Below are 16,093 nucleotides of genomic sequence, written 5' to 3'. Positions count from 1 at the left end.
GAGCTCTTCTCAGTATACTTAGGGTGCTTAATCAAGTGTGGATAATAATACCACAGTCATTTTGTAAGAGGAAATCTGCAGGCTTGTGTTTATCTTGGTTCCTGTCATGGCCAGGGCAAGAGGTAGGTGCAGGTAACTTTTTTAAAGGTCACATACCTTAGGTCATGAATCTGTGGCTTTGTCTTCTGAGACATGAGTGCATTCTCTAACACGAAAGCTTTTCTCATACAAGGGCCTGCGTGTATTGCTTAGCACGTGTTTCCCATGCTGGTTATGACGGCAGACTCAAGACGTCCAGCCAGATGTTTCCAGCGTAGGTTTATAATAAATGCTTTCCCCAAGGAGGGTGTGATCAAAAGAGATGGTGGTGAGGGTGCGTGTTAGTGACCTTTGCTGATAATTTTGCCCAGGTCTGAGGCACTGTGGAACGGAACATAAACTCAAGGTCAAAGGTAAGGTAGGTTCTGTCCAATTATGCCAAGACCAGGGAGCATGTTGGGTAAGGAATATTGGAGACCTAAAGAGAAATCTGGTAGAAATATGAACATGTGCCATTGTCCAGTCTCTGCCATATTTTCATCTTTTTTTTTCCTAATTGGGATGTATTAGTTCCCCATTGCTGCTGTAACAGTAATCACATGCTTTCTGACTTCACATAACTCAGGTTTGTTATCTCAGAGTTCTCCAAAGGGTTGGAAATCCAATAAATCCAATCTAGCTGGGAGGTACCCAACCAACATCAAAGGGTGTCTGGGCTGAATTCCTTGGCCAGGCTATCGGTGAGGTTCTTGTTTCTCACCCCCTTCAGCTTCTAGATGCTTCCTCCTTGAGGATGACCAAACAGTGATGGAGGAACAACAAGCCAGGGTAGTCCCATGGGGCTACAGGGGAAGAAATCCAGACTTAGCTGCCCCAACAGAACTTCCATTCTTGCACCTGTCGATGCTACCCCATGACCAGAACATCTCAAGGAAGCTGGGGGAAAAGTGTTGGCAATCACAGGATTGGTAATGAAGAGTGCTTGGGAAAGAGCTGTGAGGGAGGAAGCCCAGCCTGACAGAAGTGCAGTTACCTCTTCAAGCTGTGGCTCTCTGGGGAGGAAAACCCCCCACTTTAAGGAAGCATGGGCCCCAACACCTGCCTTTACACCTCTCCCTCCACACTAGAGCTGCCTGAGTAGATTGACACCAGCGTTTCCCAAAATACACATTAGTCATCAAGTGCTTAATATAGGCAGAGACACCCTCCAGCACCAGACCCAAATCTTTGTTTGTAAAAATTTATTTATTCAGAGCTAACTGTGGGCCTGCCTTCTTATCCTTTAGAGGCATTGACCATTACTGGTCAGTAGACCACCTTTTCCTTCTCTTAAAAGGGACTTTAGGAAGAACCAGTAGTTATTGTTTTAGACATCTGTTGAACTGGGAAGACTCAGGTGACCAGGAGGCAAGTATCTCTTTGCCTCAAGGGTGTGATGAGGCTGATGGCTGGAGCCACTGGCCTGTGGAGATTCTGGGGAGAGCTTTTGCGAAGATGTTTTGCTCTTTTTTTTCTCATATTTTTTGAGAGGAGTTTTCATGAAGAGGAAATTGACCTCGACTTCTATACTGTAGCTGAAGATGACTTTGAAATCTTGACCTTCCTGCCCCCATCTCCTCAATGTTGGGACCACAGGCATGCGCCACCACACCCAACAATTTAGCATTTTCGACCACTCTTATTGTCACTTTCTTCAGTAGACATACATAGAAGCTTATTTTTAAAATAAAGAATTGCTGAGCTGGGAATGTAACTCAGTTGGTAGAGCACTTGACTGCTACACACAAAACCTTGGGTGTGATGCCCCAGCACCATATCAACCAAGGGTAGGGGCGCACATCTGTTACCCAGCTCTTGAATGACAGAAGCAAGAGGATCATGAGTTCAAGGACATTCTTAACTCTATAGGGAGTTCAACGTGGATATGGGCTACCTAATACCCTGTCTCCAATAATATATTTATGGTGCACAGCATTGTGCTTTAAGCATCAATGTATTGTGGAGTGGATTAATGGAGGGGGGGCAGGTTTTTAACATGCTCTGCACATACCAAGTTTTTGGTGATGAAAACTCTTAAATCTGCCATGTACATGGTCCATTGTAAACAGATAATGTCAGAGAGTAGGGCTTGTGAACGTCTTCTGCTGATTTCACTGAATTTTACATCTTTAACAGATGGTAGACTTGTGTCTGGGGTACAGCTGTATCACATCTGTAAGCAGATGCCACGTCCTTCAGGGTTCTGGCCATCTATACACAGTGACCTGAAAAGCCTGAGCTGGGGAAAGCTTTAGTAAAACATGCAGGATGAATTGTGGCTTTGAGCTTCTGCCCATTGCTGACACTTGCCTCAGACTAGAGCACTCTGGGAGTACTGGGAGCCGGGGACCCAGTGTGTGGAGTTTGATAGGTTCTCTTGATTTCTGCCCTCTTATATGCCTTTAGATGATGTCACATGTGTCTGCTCAGAGATCCTAGTTAGGGGCACAGGGCTGGTTGAGTTGGATGGCAGCCTTCTAACCAACATATAATGCCAGGAGATGTCATGGGGCCACAGTAACTGGCCTGGCTGGTAAGTCTCTCTCCATATCTCCTGTCGTTCTGAGTGTGCATAGACACCACCTTGCTAGCCTTTGCTTCAGGGGAAGACTTAGGTCAATTTTATCATATCTCCACTAGATGACAACCTCATCTGCATGTGTGACATTTATCAAGAACCATAACAGCCTAAGCCCTAATGGAAGAGGCTGGGATTTCTGCTTCTGAGAAAGCTAACCTTGGAAGGCTAAAGAAGAGGTGCTGAAAACATCCCACACAGTGTTGCTTCATAGGACCAACTCTCTGCCCTCTGCCTCTCTCGTTCTCTTGATGGTTTGGTTATGAGCCTTTAGTGGCCGAGCTGCCTCTCTATCCTTATTTCTCTTTTTTTTTTTTTTTTTTTGGTTTTTCGAGACAGGGTTTCTCTGTATAGCTCTGGCTGTCCTGGAACTCACTTTGTAGACCAGGCTGGCCTTGAACTCAAAAATCCGCCTGCCTCTGCCTCCTGAGTGCTGGGATTAAAGGCGTGCGCCACCACGCCCGGCTTGCTTATTTCTCTTTCTTGTTAAAAGTGGGAGATAATAGAGCTGACTCTACCTAAGCACCTTCTGGCAGGCAAAAAGAAATCATTGTTCAGTGTTTTGAAAGAGGCTGGAATGAGAACATGATTCAGTCGGCTCAAGCCCCACTTGGCTGCAGGTTCTCAGGAAGACTGTCTTGATGAAATCTGGTCAATGTCCTGGGAATATCTCCTTCAAAGATCTGCCCTGGGCCCTCTGTGGCCCCTGACTCTATCAGGGGCTCTTTTCTGGCATTTTCAGTACAATCTGTGCTTAGCTGGCTGTCCACAGTCTAGGTAGGCGTTCACTGCAGGAGAAGGAACCCAGAGCATTACTTTTGGACCTGTTTGCTTGGCCACTTCAGGTTGGCAGAATATCCACACTGGCACATCTTCTCACAGTGACTTTATAGAGTTTTGTTCTTTGAGGCAAGGTCTCACCACTGTCTTAGTCAGGGTTTCTATTCCTGCACAAGCATCATGACCAAGAAGCAAGTTGGGGAGGAAAGAGTTTATTCGGCTTACACTTCCATACCGCTGTTGATCACCAGAGGAAGTCAGGACTGGAACTCAAGCAGGACAGGAAGCAGGAGCTGATGCAGAGGCCATGGAGGGATATTCTTTACTGGTTTGCTTCCCCCGGCTTGCTCAGCCTGCTCTCTTATAGAACCAAGATATGGTCCCCCCACAAGGGGCCTTTCCCCCTTGATCACTAATTGAGAAAATGCCTTACAGTTGGATCTCATGGAGGCATTTCCTCAACTGAAACTTCTTTTTCTGTGATAACTCCAGCTGTGTCAAGTTGACACAAAACTAGCCAGTACAGCCAGGTAACTCCAGCTGTCCTGGAACTCGCTTATGTAGGCCAGGCTGATCTTGAACTCCACAGAGATCCACCTGTCTGCTGTTCAAGAGCTGAGATTAAAGTTATACACCACCATGCCTGGCATTATTGTGACTCTCTAGTTATAAGCCCAGCTGGGTCCTTACCTCATCTCTGTTTAGCAATGAGAAAAGAAAATGAGAAACAGTGGTGGATAGCTGAGGGGGCTTGCAGGGCAAAAAGGACAGGCAGTAATGCACCAGGGCATGGATTAGGGTTAGGGCTGTTTACTCTTAAGGAAGCTGTAGAACAATACATGGCCATTCCAAGTGAGAGCTTTGATCCCCGAGGGAGTTCCACTGATTAGGATTCCATCTGGCAGGTAAGAGGACATCAACTGGTATAGGAGTAAGGAGTTGGGAAGTTTTCTTTTTCTCATGGAACACAAAGTCTCAGTAGCAAGGCTGGGACTACGATGATGTCACCCAGATGCCATCAGGTGTCCAGGCTTCCTTCTGTTTTTCAGTTTAGTGTCCACCCTCAAGCTGGTCACTGCGTGTTCCCAAAAAACGGCTGCTCGCCATAGGATCTCCTAGTAGTTTCAGGCAGGAAGGGAGCCGAGACCGTTTCCTTTCAAGACCTTTCTGGAATTTGTTTAAACTTTATTGGTCAGAATCCAGGGCCACCCATCTACAAGAGAAGCCAAGTGTGTTCCTGACACAAATAAACATGGATTCTGTTAGAAGGAAGATCAGATATTTGGTAGGCAGCCAGGTGGCACAGTATGACAAAGGAACAATGAGAAGGATGTGTTCGTTTTTCTGTTGCGTTCTCATTCATTCATCCAACTGTTCATCCTGAAATGCAAGGATACAAATGGATATGCCCTCTTTCACTTTTCCTAGAACGTGTATTGAGTTGTCATTCATACCCTGCCATGTCCATTCACGTCATTACGATGGATGTCATGGTAGCTACAGCGTGCTGCATGCGAGTTAGGGATCACACTCTAGGGTGAGCATGTGTAAGAAGAGATTGTACCAGAACTTGCTCAAACCCACATTTAGAAAAAGATGGCAGAATATCCTCCTTCTCGGTCTAGGAGGGAAGAGAAAAAAAAAAATGAGACAAGGATAGACGAGCTGCTGTGACTAAGCATCATTGGCGATTACTGATGACGTAGGCATCATTTGGTTCTGCCTCCGTAGCAATGCTCTGAGTTAGAATGCTGTTTGTTGTTGCTGATGCTCTCCTATAGAGGAGGAAGTTCAGAGAGGGTGGGCAGCATAGCTATGACACCCAGCATGAGACAGAGCTGGGATTCCAATCTCAAGTTTGTCACCTCCAGCTTCCTCCTTACTGCTCTTCAACAGCTCTGACTCACTCCTGCATACCAGCCTTCTCTGCCTGCCAGAGGAGTCAAGTTCAATTCTGGCCTCGGTGAGATTAGCCATGAGTATGTCAGACTCTACCAGAAATGCCTATGTCTGATCTAGACTATGAATGTTCAGTGCACAGGCAAAGCTCGGCTCCATTTGAATGCTCTCAGCCAGCTTTGCCTTGATACCCAATTCTGATGTCAAACTCCCAGACGCTGTAGAGCTGACTGCAGTTCCCCTGCCCCCCGGATGTAGACCCTCCTGTACTCCTCTTCCTCCTCTTCCTTGCAAGTGCAGGCTGTTAATCCAGAATTTAACTGTCCCTTTGAGCCATTTCTCTGACGACTTAGCCCCTGGAGTTGGCGAGATACATGAACACTTATTGAATATGGAGTTTTGGGAGTGTCTTGGCCATCAGAGCTAGGGCCCGTAATCCCCATCCAACTTTAAGCTGGAAGAAGTAATGGGGTCAGGTCCCCACAAGCAAAGATGCATATTATAGTCATGTCAGTAACTGAGGTTCAGGTACTGCAACAAATGCCAGAGCTTAGTCCACAGGGAAGAACGAGGGTGGCTCCCTTGTCACAGACAAAACCCCGTTTACACAGTACCGATGTCTATTAGTATTCTCAAAGTAAAACAGTCCGGTCTTCTGGAGAGCCTGTCTTCACAACTGGCCACAGGCATCATTCTGTGTCAGGATGGAGAAGGGTAAAGCATCCAAGCTCAGGAGGGGTGGTTCCTCCTTCCGCACCTCCTGGGAATCAACATCACAAAGCTGAGAGTCTCCAGGCTTGGCTCCCAAGATGCTATTTTGAGCATCTCTCTGCAGCAGGCTGCAGTATGGCTTTTGATTATTCACGCATTCACCCGTGTGGAGTGGAGTTGAATGTGCCATGCCCGTGCCCTCTTCCAACACAGCCTCACTCCCAGCCAGGCTGTTCCAGGCCAGTGATGTAAACGTACCAGCTGCTTCAAGAGAGCCAGTCCGAATCCTGCAGGAGGGGCCCATCCCTCTCCCAGGCATTCATCAGCCTGCTGCCTTCAGCCTAAGCCCTCTTGCCAACCATGGTGGGTCTCTCCGGTTTCCCACCGCTTTATCAGAGATGCCCAGAGCTAATCCTCTTACAGGCTCATGATTTATAGTATGCCTTAATCTACAGGCTCCAAGTCGGGTGCATTATTATCTTCTGATTGTGGGGAAATGAATAGATTTGCTTAAACAGGCTACACTGGGCTGGCAGGAGGTGGTCAGGAGGAAGGCGGCAGACTGCTCGGAAAATGAAGGCGCTGCTGCTTCTGGTCCTGCCCTGGCTGAGTCCAGCTAACTACATTGACAATGTGGGCAACCTGCACTTCCTGTACTCGGAACTGTGAGTCCCCTCTCAGTGCCCACAACTCCGTGTGTGTGTGTGTGTGTGTGTGTGTGTGTGTGTGTGTGTGTGTAATGGATGGAGGGAGTTTCTGAGTCGCTTTCCTACCTGGATTTGTTTCTGGCAGTAATTCTACATAGATTGCATATGCATGAATAAAATGCCTTACAGCAGTTGAAGCAGCACTCTTAGTGCTTTGTGACTTAATAGAAAACATCATTTTAATGGGTGTGCTGCTTGCTTTTCCAACATGCATTTTCCCACGTCTGTGCTAAGCTGCTTGGTGTGTGTGTGTGTCCGTGTGTGTGCTCGTGCTTAGCCTTTTCTTGATAGATGTGACTTCTTCCCCTTTCCATAAAAAGAACTAAGAGAGCAATTAATACCAGAGCTTGCAAGCAGACATGTGTGTCTTGTATAAGGGATTTCTATTGCCATCAGAGCTGATACCTGAAAACGGGTGCCATGTCAGTAAGAGAGAAAGATAATCTTATGCATTTATAGAAGTGTAAGTTTTACTTTTATTTTGGATCATTTTTAAACCTATAGAAGATAAAGAACTGTGCCATTTTGATGCCTATATTCCCATCATAACAATCTCAAGACTAATATTTTAGCAAGCTCCAGGCCATCCAAGCCTATGTAACTTCATAGCAGGACCCTGCCTCAAAAATACATGCAGACACACATACAAAGATGAACACATATACATATATATGTATATCTTTAAAATAGTCTTGGTTGAATTATGCTATCATAAAATTTCACCCTCAACTACTTCACAGTGTACTTCTAAAATATAAATATACTTTCCTACATGACTAGGATCTATTTTATGAGAGGAAATGACTTAGGCCCATAACTTTAAGTATTTTTCTGGCTCCTTTGTTGAAAGAATTACTGACTACTATGGCTGCTTTCCACCAGACACAGAGGATATGTTGCTCAGTTTACAGTATTTACAAAATTCCTCCATGGTAACCAGACAGACACTACAGTAAGAATGATTACCGCCCCCCTGGGGGATGGGATCTTTCAGTGTAGACCAGGCTGCCCCAGAACTCTCATTCTCCTGCCTCAGTTCCCTAGGTGCTGGGATGTCCAGGGTCAGGACAGAGAACAAGAGAATCTAAACAGGGTTCATAGAGCTCTGGTTAGAAAAAGTTTACCCAAGTTGCAATACCACTCATGGATGTGTGGAGACAATCAGTCGTCTTTGTACTTATTCACACTAACTAGTCTGTCAAAGGCAGTAGCTACTCAATGAATGCTTGACAAATAGAAAAAGGCATTTGAGGCAAGTCATTTATTTTACAGATGCTGCGTTCCAGAAGTGCCTGGTCCACCTAACTGAAAAGTAACACTGGTTCACTTGAGAGCAGAAGGCTCAGAGAGAAAGGGTGTGGCTTTATTTTGAGTTGTGAGGGCCTCTGGGGAGATTATGACATTGCAAAAGCCTTTCTTGACACTGTAGAGTGGCAGAGCTTCCCCTCCCCTCCTGATGGTGGCTGAGGTTTCAGTCTCTGGAATCCAGGGCCACGTTCATTCTTTCTGTCCATCCCACCCACCTGCATCCTTGCCAATCACTGTGTTATTTTCTCATGACTGCTGAAACAAATGTCCACAAACTGGGTATCTAGATACTTCTGTTTTCACTGTTTTGGAGTCCACATACTTGAAATCAGGATGTAAGTCTACACCCACTGTCAAGCTGTAGGGGAAAGCCTTCCCCGTCGTCCTCAGTGTCTGCTGGCTCTAAGCATTCTAAGCTTTGCAACTGTAGTTTCCTTTTCTGTCTACATAAGACCTTCTCTTCTGCATCCTTTCCAATTCTGTTTGTGTCTCTTTCCCTCCTCTCCTCCACTTTTTTTTTGTTTTTTGTTTTTGTTTACCTGCAGTACTGGGTACCACACCTAGGACCATGAACATGCTAGGAAGCCACAGCATCTTCTTCTCATAAGGATATTGCCACCATGCTTAGACCCAGTTGGATAATGAGCATGGTCCTATCTTGAGACCCTTAGCCTAGTTTAATTTCAGACCTAAGGCCTTTTATCTAAATAAGGTCACGTTCACAATTCTGAGTGGAGTTATCTTTGGGTTGCCACCCTTTGGCCTACTTTAGATGCTGTAGAAGAGCCCCTCCATTTAGCTACTCTCAGTCTTAACAACCTTGTTAAAGGAAAGCTTTTCATTTTAGTATAAAAATATTCTTCCTGTACGTATATGAACCCCGAGGCAAAGTCTCTCAAATCATCTGTGGACAGAACAGGCCCCTCTGAAGCTCTCCAGAAAGCCTGGTGCTACAGAATTTCTAGGATAGCATTTCTAAAGGCATTGTGGTCAGAACTTGTTAGAAGTTTCCAGTTTACTTCCAGGAAGTAAAAAAAAAAAATTGTCCACTTCTGGCTTTCAGAGAACTTTGGGGTGTGAGCTGGACCTTGAAGTATAGGTAGGAATTGGGGTTCAAATGGGATCTCAAGAGCAGCTCCAAATAGCAAGTAGCAGTGGTTATTATCAAATCCTGGTTATTATAAAACTTTGACAATTTAATTCCCAACCATGAGGGGACTGCTCAGTGTTTAATACCCCAGAGACAGCAGGAGGTGGCTGTGTGCCCTTGAAATGAAGAGCTTTGATCTCCTATCTACCACGGATACCCAGACCTCAGAGACAGAACCATGGGGATTGGCTGGCTTCCCTTCCCTCTGCTCTTGGCTGTATTACCTGGATGAAGCTTGTTCTGTGTCCTCTCAGCTTCCACATTTGGAGTCTCCCTTGAGTCACCTTCTCTCTAGCACCAAGTTCTCAGCACCACTGGGGACCTACCTAGGATACTGGAGCTAGTCATCAAATACTTCAGAATTTAGTCCAGGACTGTCTGTCCTAACTCACACCTACAAGAGACAGGTGGGAAATGTTTAATATAGAAGTCACTTAGGTAGAAGGCAGAGGTCCATGGCCACCTACAAAATGTATATTAAAGTGTGTGTGTGTGTGTGTGTGTAATTCATTATGTGCATTCAAATTTAATTTAAAACTAATTTAATCCCAAGCAATAATACTGTGTCCCAGCCAGCAGATTACTCATGTATGTTCAGTTTGACCCCCAGGACAGAGAGTTTCTGACTGGCAGGTAGGTCCTTCTTGAAGCACAATTGCTGTCACTTATTGCCTTTCTTAGCTTACAGGAGAGGGAACTCAGCAGGAGAATCCTAAAGCCAAGGTACTGGGTGACAATCTGTAGTTGGAGGCAGGGAATCTAGGGCACTCCCAGAGTATGAACTGTTGAAGCAAGTCCTGAGGCTGGAGATGCATGGTTGTGAGAGGGCACCTGCCGCATGTGTTCAGAGTCTGGGCTCTGCCCCAGGCACCACAAACCCACAACTGTATACACAACAGTACTGAGCTAAAAGCTTCTCTCTCTGGCCTTCTTAGACCCCAAAGAGAACACAGGCAGGAACCTCACTATTAAGAGTGTCCCTTGAGTTCTCTCCTCTCCAGCCTGTGGAGAGGGGGCCTGTAGGGACATGTATATACACAGGGGCCTGAGAACGGGTGGGCTCTCAGGACCACCTAGAGTGCATTTTCAAGTTCATGATTCTTGGCTTTAACTCAATCCTAGTAAGATTTACCTCTTTTGGGAAAATGGCGCAGCCATTTTCCTCCTTGACTTATCCAGATCACCCACGTGGGCCACCATTTCCCATTTCCCAGGTGAGTCTGTGGCAGTCATTCAAGAGCCCTTTGTTCTGGCCGGAAGCCATCATCTCCTGACTTCTCTGATAAAAGCTACCTCTATGCTTGGTGTGTCTGTGACCTCCTGTCTGGGCGTCACTAAGGACTTAGAATTCTACTCACCAGGTAGTGGTGGAGGGATGTATGCCCACCTGCTGAACAACCTGAAGAGTGAGGACCGAAACTGAATGGGGTTGTTTCCCATCTTGGCCCATCCATTACTAAGACACGCTGCAATAAAAAATTTACAAGTTGTAAATTGCTCACCATAACTCAAGCTAAGCCCCTCGCAGATGTTCCAGAACACAGCTCTGAAGTCGCTGAACTGAAGTAGTCATCACCTGCTCAGTGACCTACTGTGGCATTTGTAACAACTCTTTAGTTTAGCAAGAACTCCAGGGAAAAGCATTGATGCTTGGAGTATAGCGTGTATCTCAGTGCCCACAGCAAAGCCTGAAGAAAAAGTACTGAAACTTGAAAGGCCGCTTCTACCTTCAAAGTTCCCTCTAAAAGCACATGAACTCTCTGCTGTAGGGAGTTCTCCACAAGGCAGTTCATCATGGTTACTAGAACACATAACTATGAGATTAATGCTATTGCTTAGCTCTGCAACTTCTCAGAAAGCTGAAGAGCACCCCCTCTCTCTCTACCTTGGAGTCAGATAAATATTTTTGATTTGGAAGTGGAGTCACTCACTAGTCACAGTAGCCATTTCCAGGATCTGGAGAGAGAAGTTGCTTCCTAGTCCCTGGCCCCCGTGAGATAGTTGTTCTGCATGAGAGTGGTCTGAGCCGCCAGAACTGTGTGTACTAGAGAGGCTGAGTTATTCTAAATTTGCTGCTTCGATCATTTAAGGTTGTGGAGGGGTAAGGCCTCCTGGAGAAACTGCTGAGAGCAGCAAGAGAGGTGGGAATGCTGTGTATAGCCTTGAAAACTGAGTCCAGTCCAGAAGTCAAGGGCACATGGACGCTGCTCGCCCACCAAGTGTCTTAGGACCAAGGACACTAAACACCCACCACCTCCCTAGAAGAACTTTTCTCAAGGCAATCTGCCAAGCACACCTCTGACGAGTCATACGGGCATTCTGCACCAGAGACATTGCTTTGGGGCTCACAGGCCAAAGAGCTGTCAGTCAAATATAGTTGGGCATTCTGGGCTTGAAAGTGAGAAGACTGCTTGCCTTAGTTTTGTCTGTCACTCACTAGGTGGTCCAGTTACTGGCTCTCCCTTTTCTGGGTCAAGGTCTCACAATGGTAATCACTGTGTTTCTTTTTCCTCCCTTGCTGACATCAGCTGTTGGTTCATGGACGTTAGAAAGCAGGGAAGCATCCTCTTCAGAGCTTCATGTGAATAGAGATCCACTTGGGTACATCTAAATTCCTGCAGTTGTATTCTACCGTGGGTATAGGAGGAAGAGATGGAACAAGAGGAATGACTTCAGCATCTATTTCTTCCCCATTGCTGCTGTGTTATTGGCCCCCCAACACATTTGAAGTCCACACTAACTGCCTTAGCTTTATGGATTTGTCTGCAAATGTTGTCCCTACTGAATCTCAAAAAAATTGTTTCTTTTTCACTGATCTTGAAAGGGGAGGGGGGAAAAGTTATCTGGCATTTTCTTGCTTATATGTTTTGAGTAGCTGAGGTGAAGTTCTGATAGGACCCAAATGGAAGGAGATAAAGTTTACAAGTAAAATAGGGTCTGAGGTGGGGCCATCATGTTCCAACAAGGGTAAAGATCAGTTTTGGGGAGACTGTTTTTGGGCTCAGTGAATATCTTCAAAGCATTTCAGTCATAGGGCAGTTCTGAGAGAAGAAACCCAGGCCTCCCACATTAGGCAAGTGTTCTTCCACTGAACTCTGTACCGAGCCTTCAACACATGCTTTCCCATTTGTCCTTTAGTTTTAGACTTACAGATTTGGATGGAAATGGAAGCTGTATATTTCTGGTCCATTTACATTAGGCTCATTGAAGGCTGCTTTGTACTGATTTTGATGTCCACAGAGCACAGTGACCTTGTTCCATGTGTTTTGGTTTGTTTTTGTGTTGTTGTCGTTTTTCTCCTTGGTAATCCACAAGTTCTTTTTTGTGAGTTAGTGAAGCAATTCTGTTTCCTAACTCTTCACTGTCTGGTATAAAATGCTCTTCTTAAAAAACCTCTACTCCGTCCAAACCCAGCAGTTTCAAGGTTCTACTCAAGGTTTGGCCAACTGTGCTCATCTTTCTAGTCATGTGACTCTGTCAGGCAAAGTTAGGACATCTTCAATTGTCCTATAGTTTCAGGTTTGCTTCATTTTTGTTTTTTGTTTTTTCACCTTCATTTTAACTTGCTCTGGTGGAAAACTTTGGACAACAAAAGGAAAGAAGAAAATAAAGAACTTCTGGGTCCCTCATATCCATCTTTTTCAGTCCATGGTCAGATCTCTTTCATCTGTGTGCCCTTGAATTGTTGGCAGCAAATCTTAGACATGATTATCGTTTTTAATTTGTAAATATTTCAACATTTCATCTTTAAAAGATGGTTTTGTTTAGTTTGGGGTTTTTGTCTTGTTTTGTACTTTTTTGTTGCTGGTTTTAGTTTTTAAGAAAGGAAATCACTATAAAGCCCAGGCTGGCCTTGAACTCAGGCTCCTCCTACCTCCCTCCCCAGTTCTTGGGTTGTAGCCACGTGCTACCACTCGCAAGAAAAGGGTCAATTGTGAAGAAATGTGTCCACAACACTAATATTACACACAGACAGGGAACTATAATTCCTTGACATCAAATAACCAGTCAGTTCCAATTTTCTCTACCATTTCATTATATTTCTATGGCAGTTTGTTTGCAACTTGTTACCTAATTTGTCTTTCACTCTTTCTCCTCCTTCTCTCTCTCTTCCTCATTCACACTCCATGGATGGAAAAGTGTCGTTAAAGTGAATTTAGAGAAACATAGCTTTGACAAAGCACACATGCTAGACTAATAGAGATTGGAAGTTACCATCCAAGCAGAAGAAATCCTAAGGAGTGACCCAAAGCATTGTACTCGAAAGTCCTTGTGAATCTACCTGCCATTTTATCTGAGTTCAGTTTGTTGGTGACAAAGTCACCCAAGATATTTAGAGAGACCTTAAAGAGCATAAAGCCAGAGTATCTTTCACCCAGGATAATAGTTTCCTAATTTTTAAATCATTAGGCTTATATCAGTAAAGAATATATTTATATGCCTGTTGATTATAGTTAGCTCTATACAGAGCTATGAATAGCTTCATGGACACATGCCTATATTTCCATATGTACTATCACAGATATATATTTATATGACTAGTAATATAGTTCATCTGTACATGGTTTATATGTATCATCATACTATAGGAACCTATATGTTTTGCTCATCTGCTACATTAATAAATGCAATATTGAACATGGATGAAACCATTTTAAAAGACCCAAGAAGTTGCTGGAGTTTTAGTGCAGCCTCCCCTCAACCTGTCCCCAGTCCCTCACTCACACTTTGGTGACTGCCGCTTGAGAAAGATGGTCTCTGGACTCCTTGGCAGAAGAACACAACATTCTCAGGTTAACAGAGGACAATTTCTCCCCGACAATCTGGGGTGGGTCTTGGAAGGAATGGGCAGGAAATGGCCCGATTTTGCAGGCCAAATAAAACTTCCAGACTAAACCAGCAGACATCCTTTTTTTTTTTCTTAGTCATTGTCCCTTAGAGAGGAAAAGAACTGTCCTTCTCTTACATTCTCAGAGGCCTCTCTCCCCTGGAGACATCCAGGGTGGCACATTGGGAGCTAGGTGTACTGAGGCTGAAATGTATTTAAGCAAGAACAAAAGTGGTAAGGCTGCTAAGCCCAGCTGGGCTCTCAAACCATGTACCAGGAACCCCGAGCCAGGCCCAGTCTCATGGTAATCTTGCTATTGCATAGGTAACTTTCCTTCTGACTCCAGCTTTCTTGTTCTCCTGTATCCTTCCAGAGAAGCAGGCTTGGTGGTCCCTTCAGCTCCATTTCTCCAGTATCATTCTTGCTTATTCTCCTCAGGGTCTGGGCACCCTTCCCAAGCCTCTCCCTTCACTAAGTAACTCTACTCAGACAGTGAGAAAGGAGGAAGCCATACTTCGACACAGGGAGCGTCGGTTCTTCACCTGGACACTACAGCCAGGTGGTCCTAATGAGAAGAGGCAGGTGGGATGACTTGATGAATGGGTACCAGAAATACTCTGGGAAATTTGGGGCAAGTTGCTCAGCCTCCCTTGGCTTTTCTCACAAAGAGAGGAAGGTAACAGCACCTACCTCACAGGTTGTGTGAGCACTGAATAAAACATGAAGCATTTAATACAGCACCTGGCACAGAGGAAGCCCTAGTGTTGTGGATTTTGCAACCCTAAAACATCTAAATCTCTCTAAAACACACAAAGGAAAGCGGCCCTGCTGCTCTTGATGATTTGTAAAATAATAACACACTTCACAATTACCAACATCTTCGATTTGGTGAAATTTGGAACCCAGCCTGGTCCCCATTGAGCATGGGTAAACAGAGATCAGAGAAGAGGGATTGGTGACACGGCCCCTCCTTCCCTGCTTTACTAGAGAGGTGTGACTTCTGGAGCTGGGACAGGGTGACATCTTTGGAGACGCCTGAGCTGTTTGTCAGCAGACTAGGGCCACGCTTGCCTCGATGTTTAGCTTCTGCCACGGATCCAAGACCACACCTTCTCTCTTCCTCCTGAGGAGTCACTCCTCAGCTATTCGGCTCCCTCTGGTTACCTTGACACCATAGTATCTGCTTCCTCATCCCCCTCCACCTGCCCCTTCCTCAATTAGAAGGAGATGACTCAAGCCAGCACATTCCTTGGACTCTGGTGGAGTCTAGTGACACCTGTGGCCCAGCACTGCAGCTATTTAGAGCCTCCAGGGATCTTGGAGGTAATTCAACAAGTTGTTTTATAAAGGGAGAAACTGAGGCATTATAGTTTACCCAAGTGACTCAGTCCTCTCAGTGACAGGCTCTGTGACCCTGAATAAGTCATGACATTTTGCTGCATACGCTGCGTTTGTTATTGTATGACATATGCCCTCAGGAGCAATAAAATGAGTTGTTAGCATTTTTTTGGCTAACAGCTCTGGGCAACATAATACCACAGGTGTGACACACATAACCCATGAGAAACTTGAGTATCCTCAGTTGGAGTCTGACTTCCTGGGCATGCTCTGAAAAGGGTATCATGGGAATTCCCTGTCCAATTTCGTACAACTACAACCTGGGGCCCTCTGATGGTAAAGCTGTAGACTTGAATGCGGCATCCCAGGGTCTTTACAGGACTCTAGGGTTCTCATATACAAAGCTCTGCGGCAAACTACAAGTGCCAGCTTGTTGTCCTTTGGTGGTCTGAAAATGTCCTGGTGAAGCTCATTTTTAATATAATTACTCTGCACTAATAAAAAGCATTTTGAAAAGGCAAAGAAGAAAGTGTGGCCTCTGAAGCCACTTAGACCTGAGTTCACACACGGACTGGGCCCTTAACAGCCACATACCCTTCAGCAGATGATTGAGCCTCGAGCCTCTTATAATGATAATGCTTGCCCCCTGGGATCAAGACCCGGAGGGTACATGAAGGGCTTGGTCACCTGCAGCCCTGAGAGTGTGCTGTAAACAT

The 16,093-nt window shown here is 45.3% G+C and overlaps 1 protein-coding gene across 5 annotated transcripts in view; it reads left to right on the top strand.

Moving 5' to 3' along the window:
- Lnx1 (ligand of numb-protein X 1) overlaps nt 1-16,093 on the top strand; it is a 108,281-nt gene that overhangs the window by 20,001 nt on the left and 72,187 nt on the right. The window contains exon 1 of one of the 5 annotated variants that reach the window (XM_029477993.1): nt 4,094-6,711. The exons of the other annotated variants lie outside the window; for them this stretch is intronic. Coding sequence (XP_029333853.1) covers nt 6,620-6,711 — 92 coding nt within the window. The 5' untranslated portion in view covers nt 4,094-6,619. Of the gene's footprint in view, nt 1-4,093; nt 6,712-16,093 lie in introns of those variants that run through there. 5 annotated transcript variants of the gene reach the window in all.

The sequence above is a fragment of the Mus caroli genome, chromosome 5 (genome assembly GCF_900094665.2).
Source record: "Mus caroli chromosome 5, CAROLI_EIJ_v1.1, whole genome shotgun sequence".
Taxonomy (NCBI): Eukaryota; Metazoa; Chordata; class Mammalia; order Rodentia; family Muridae; genus Mus; species Mus caroli.
Note: the sequence above shows the minus strand (reverse complement) of the source record. Positions and strands in the feature narration are given on the sequence as shown.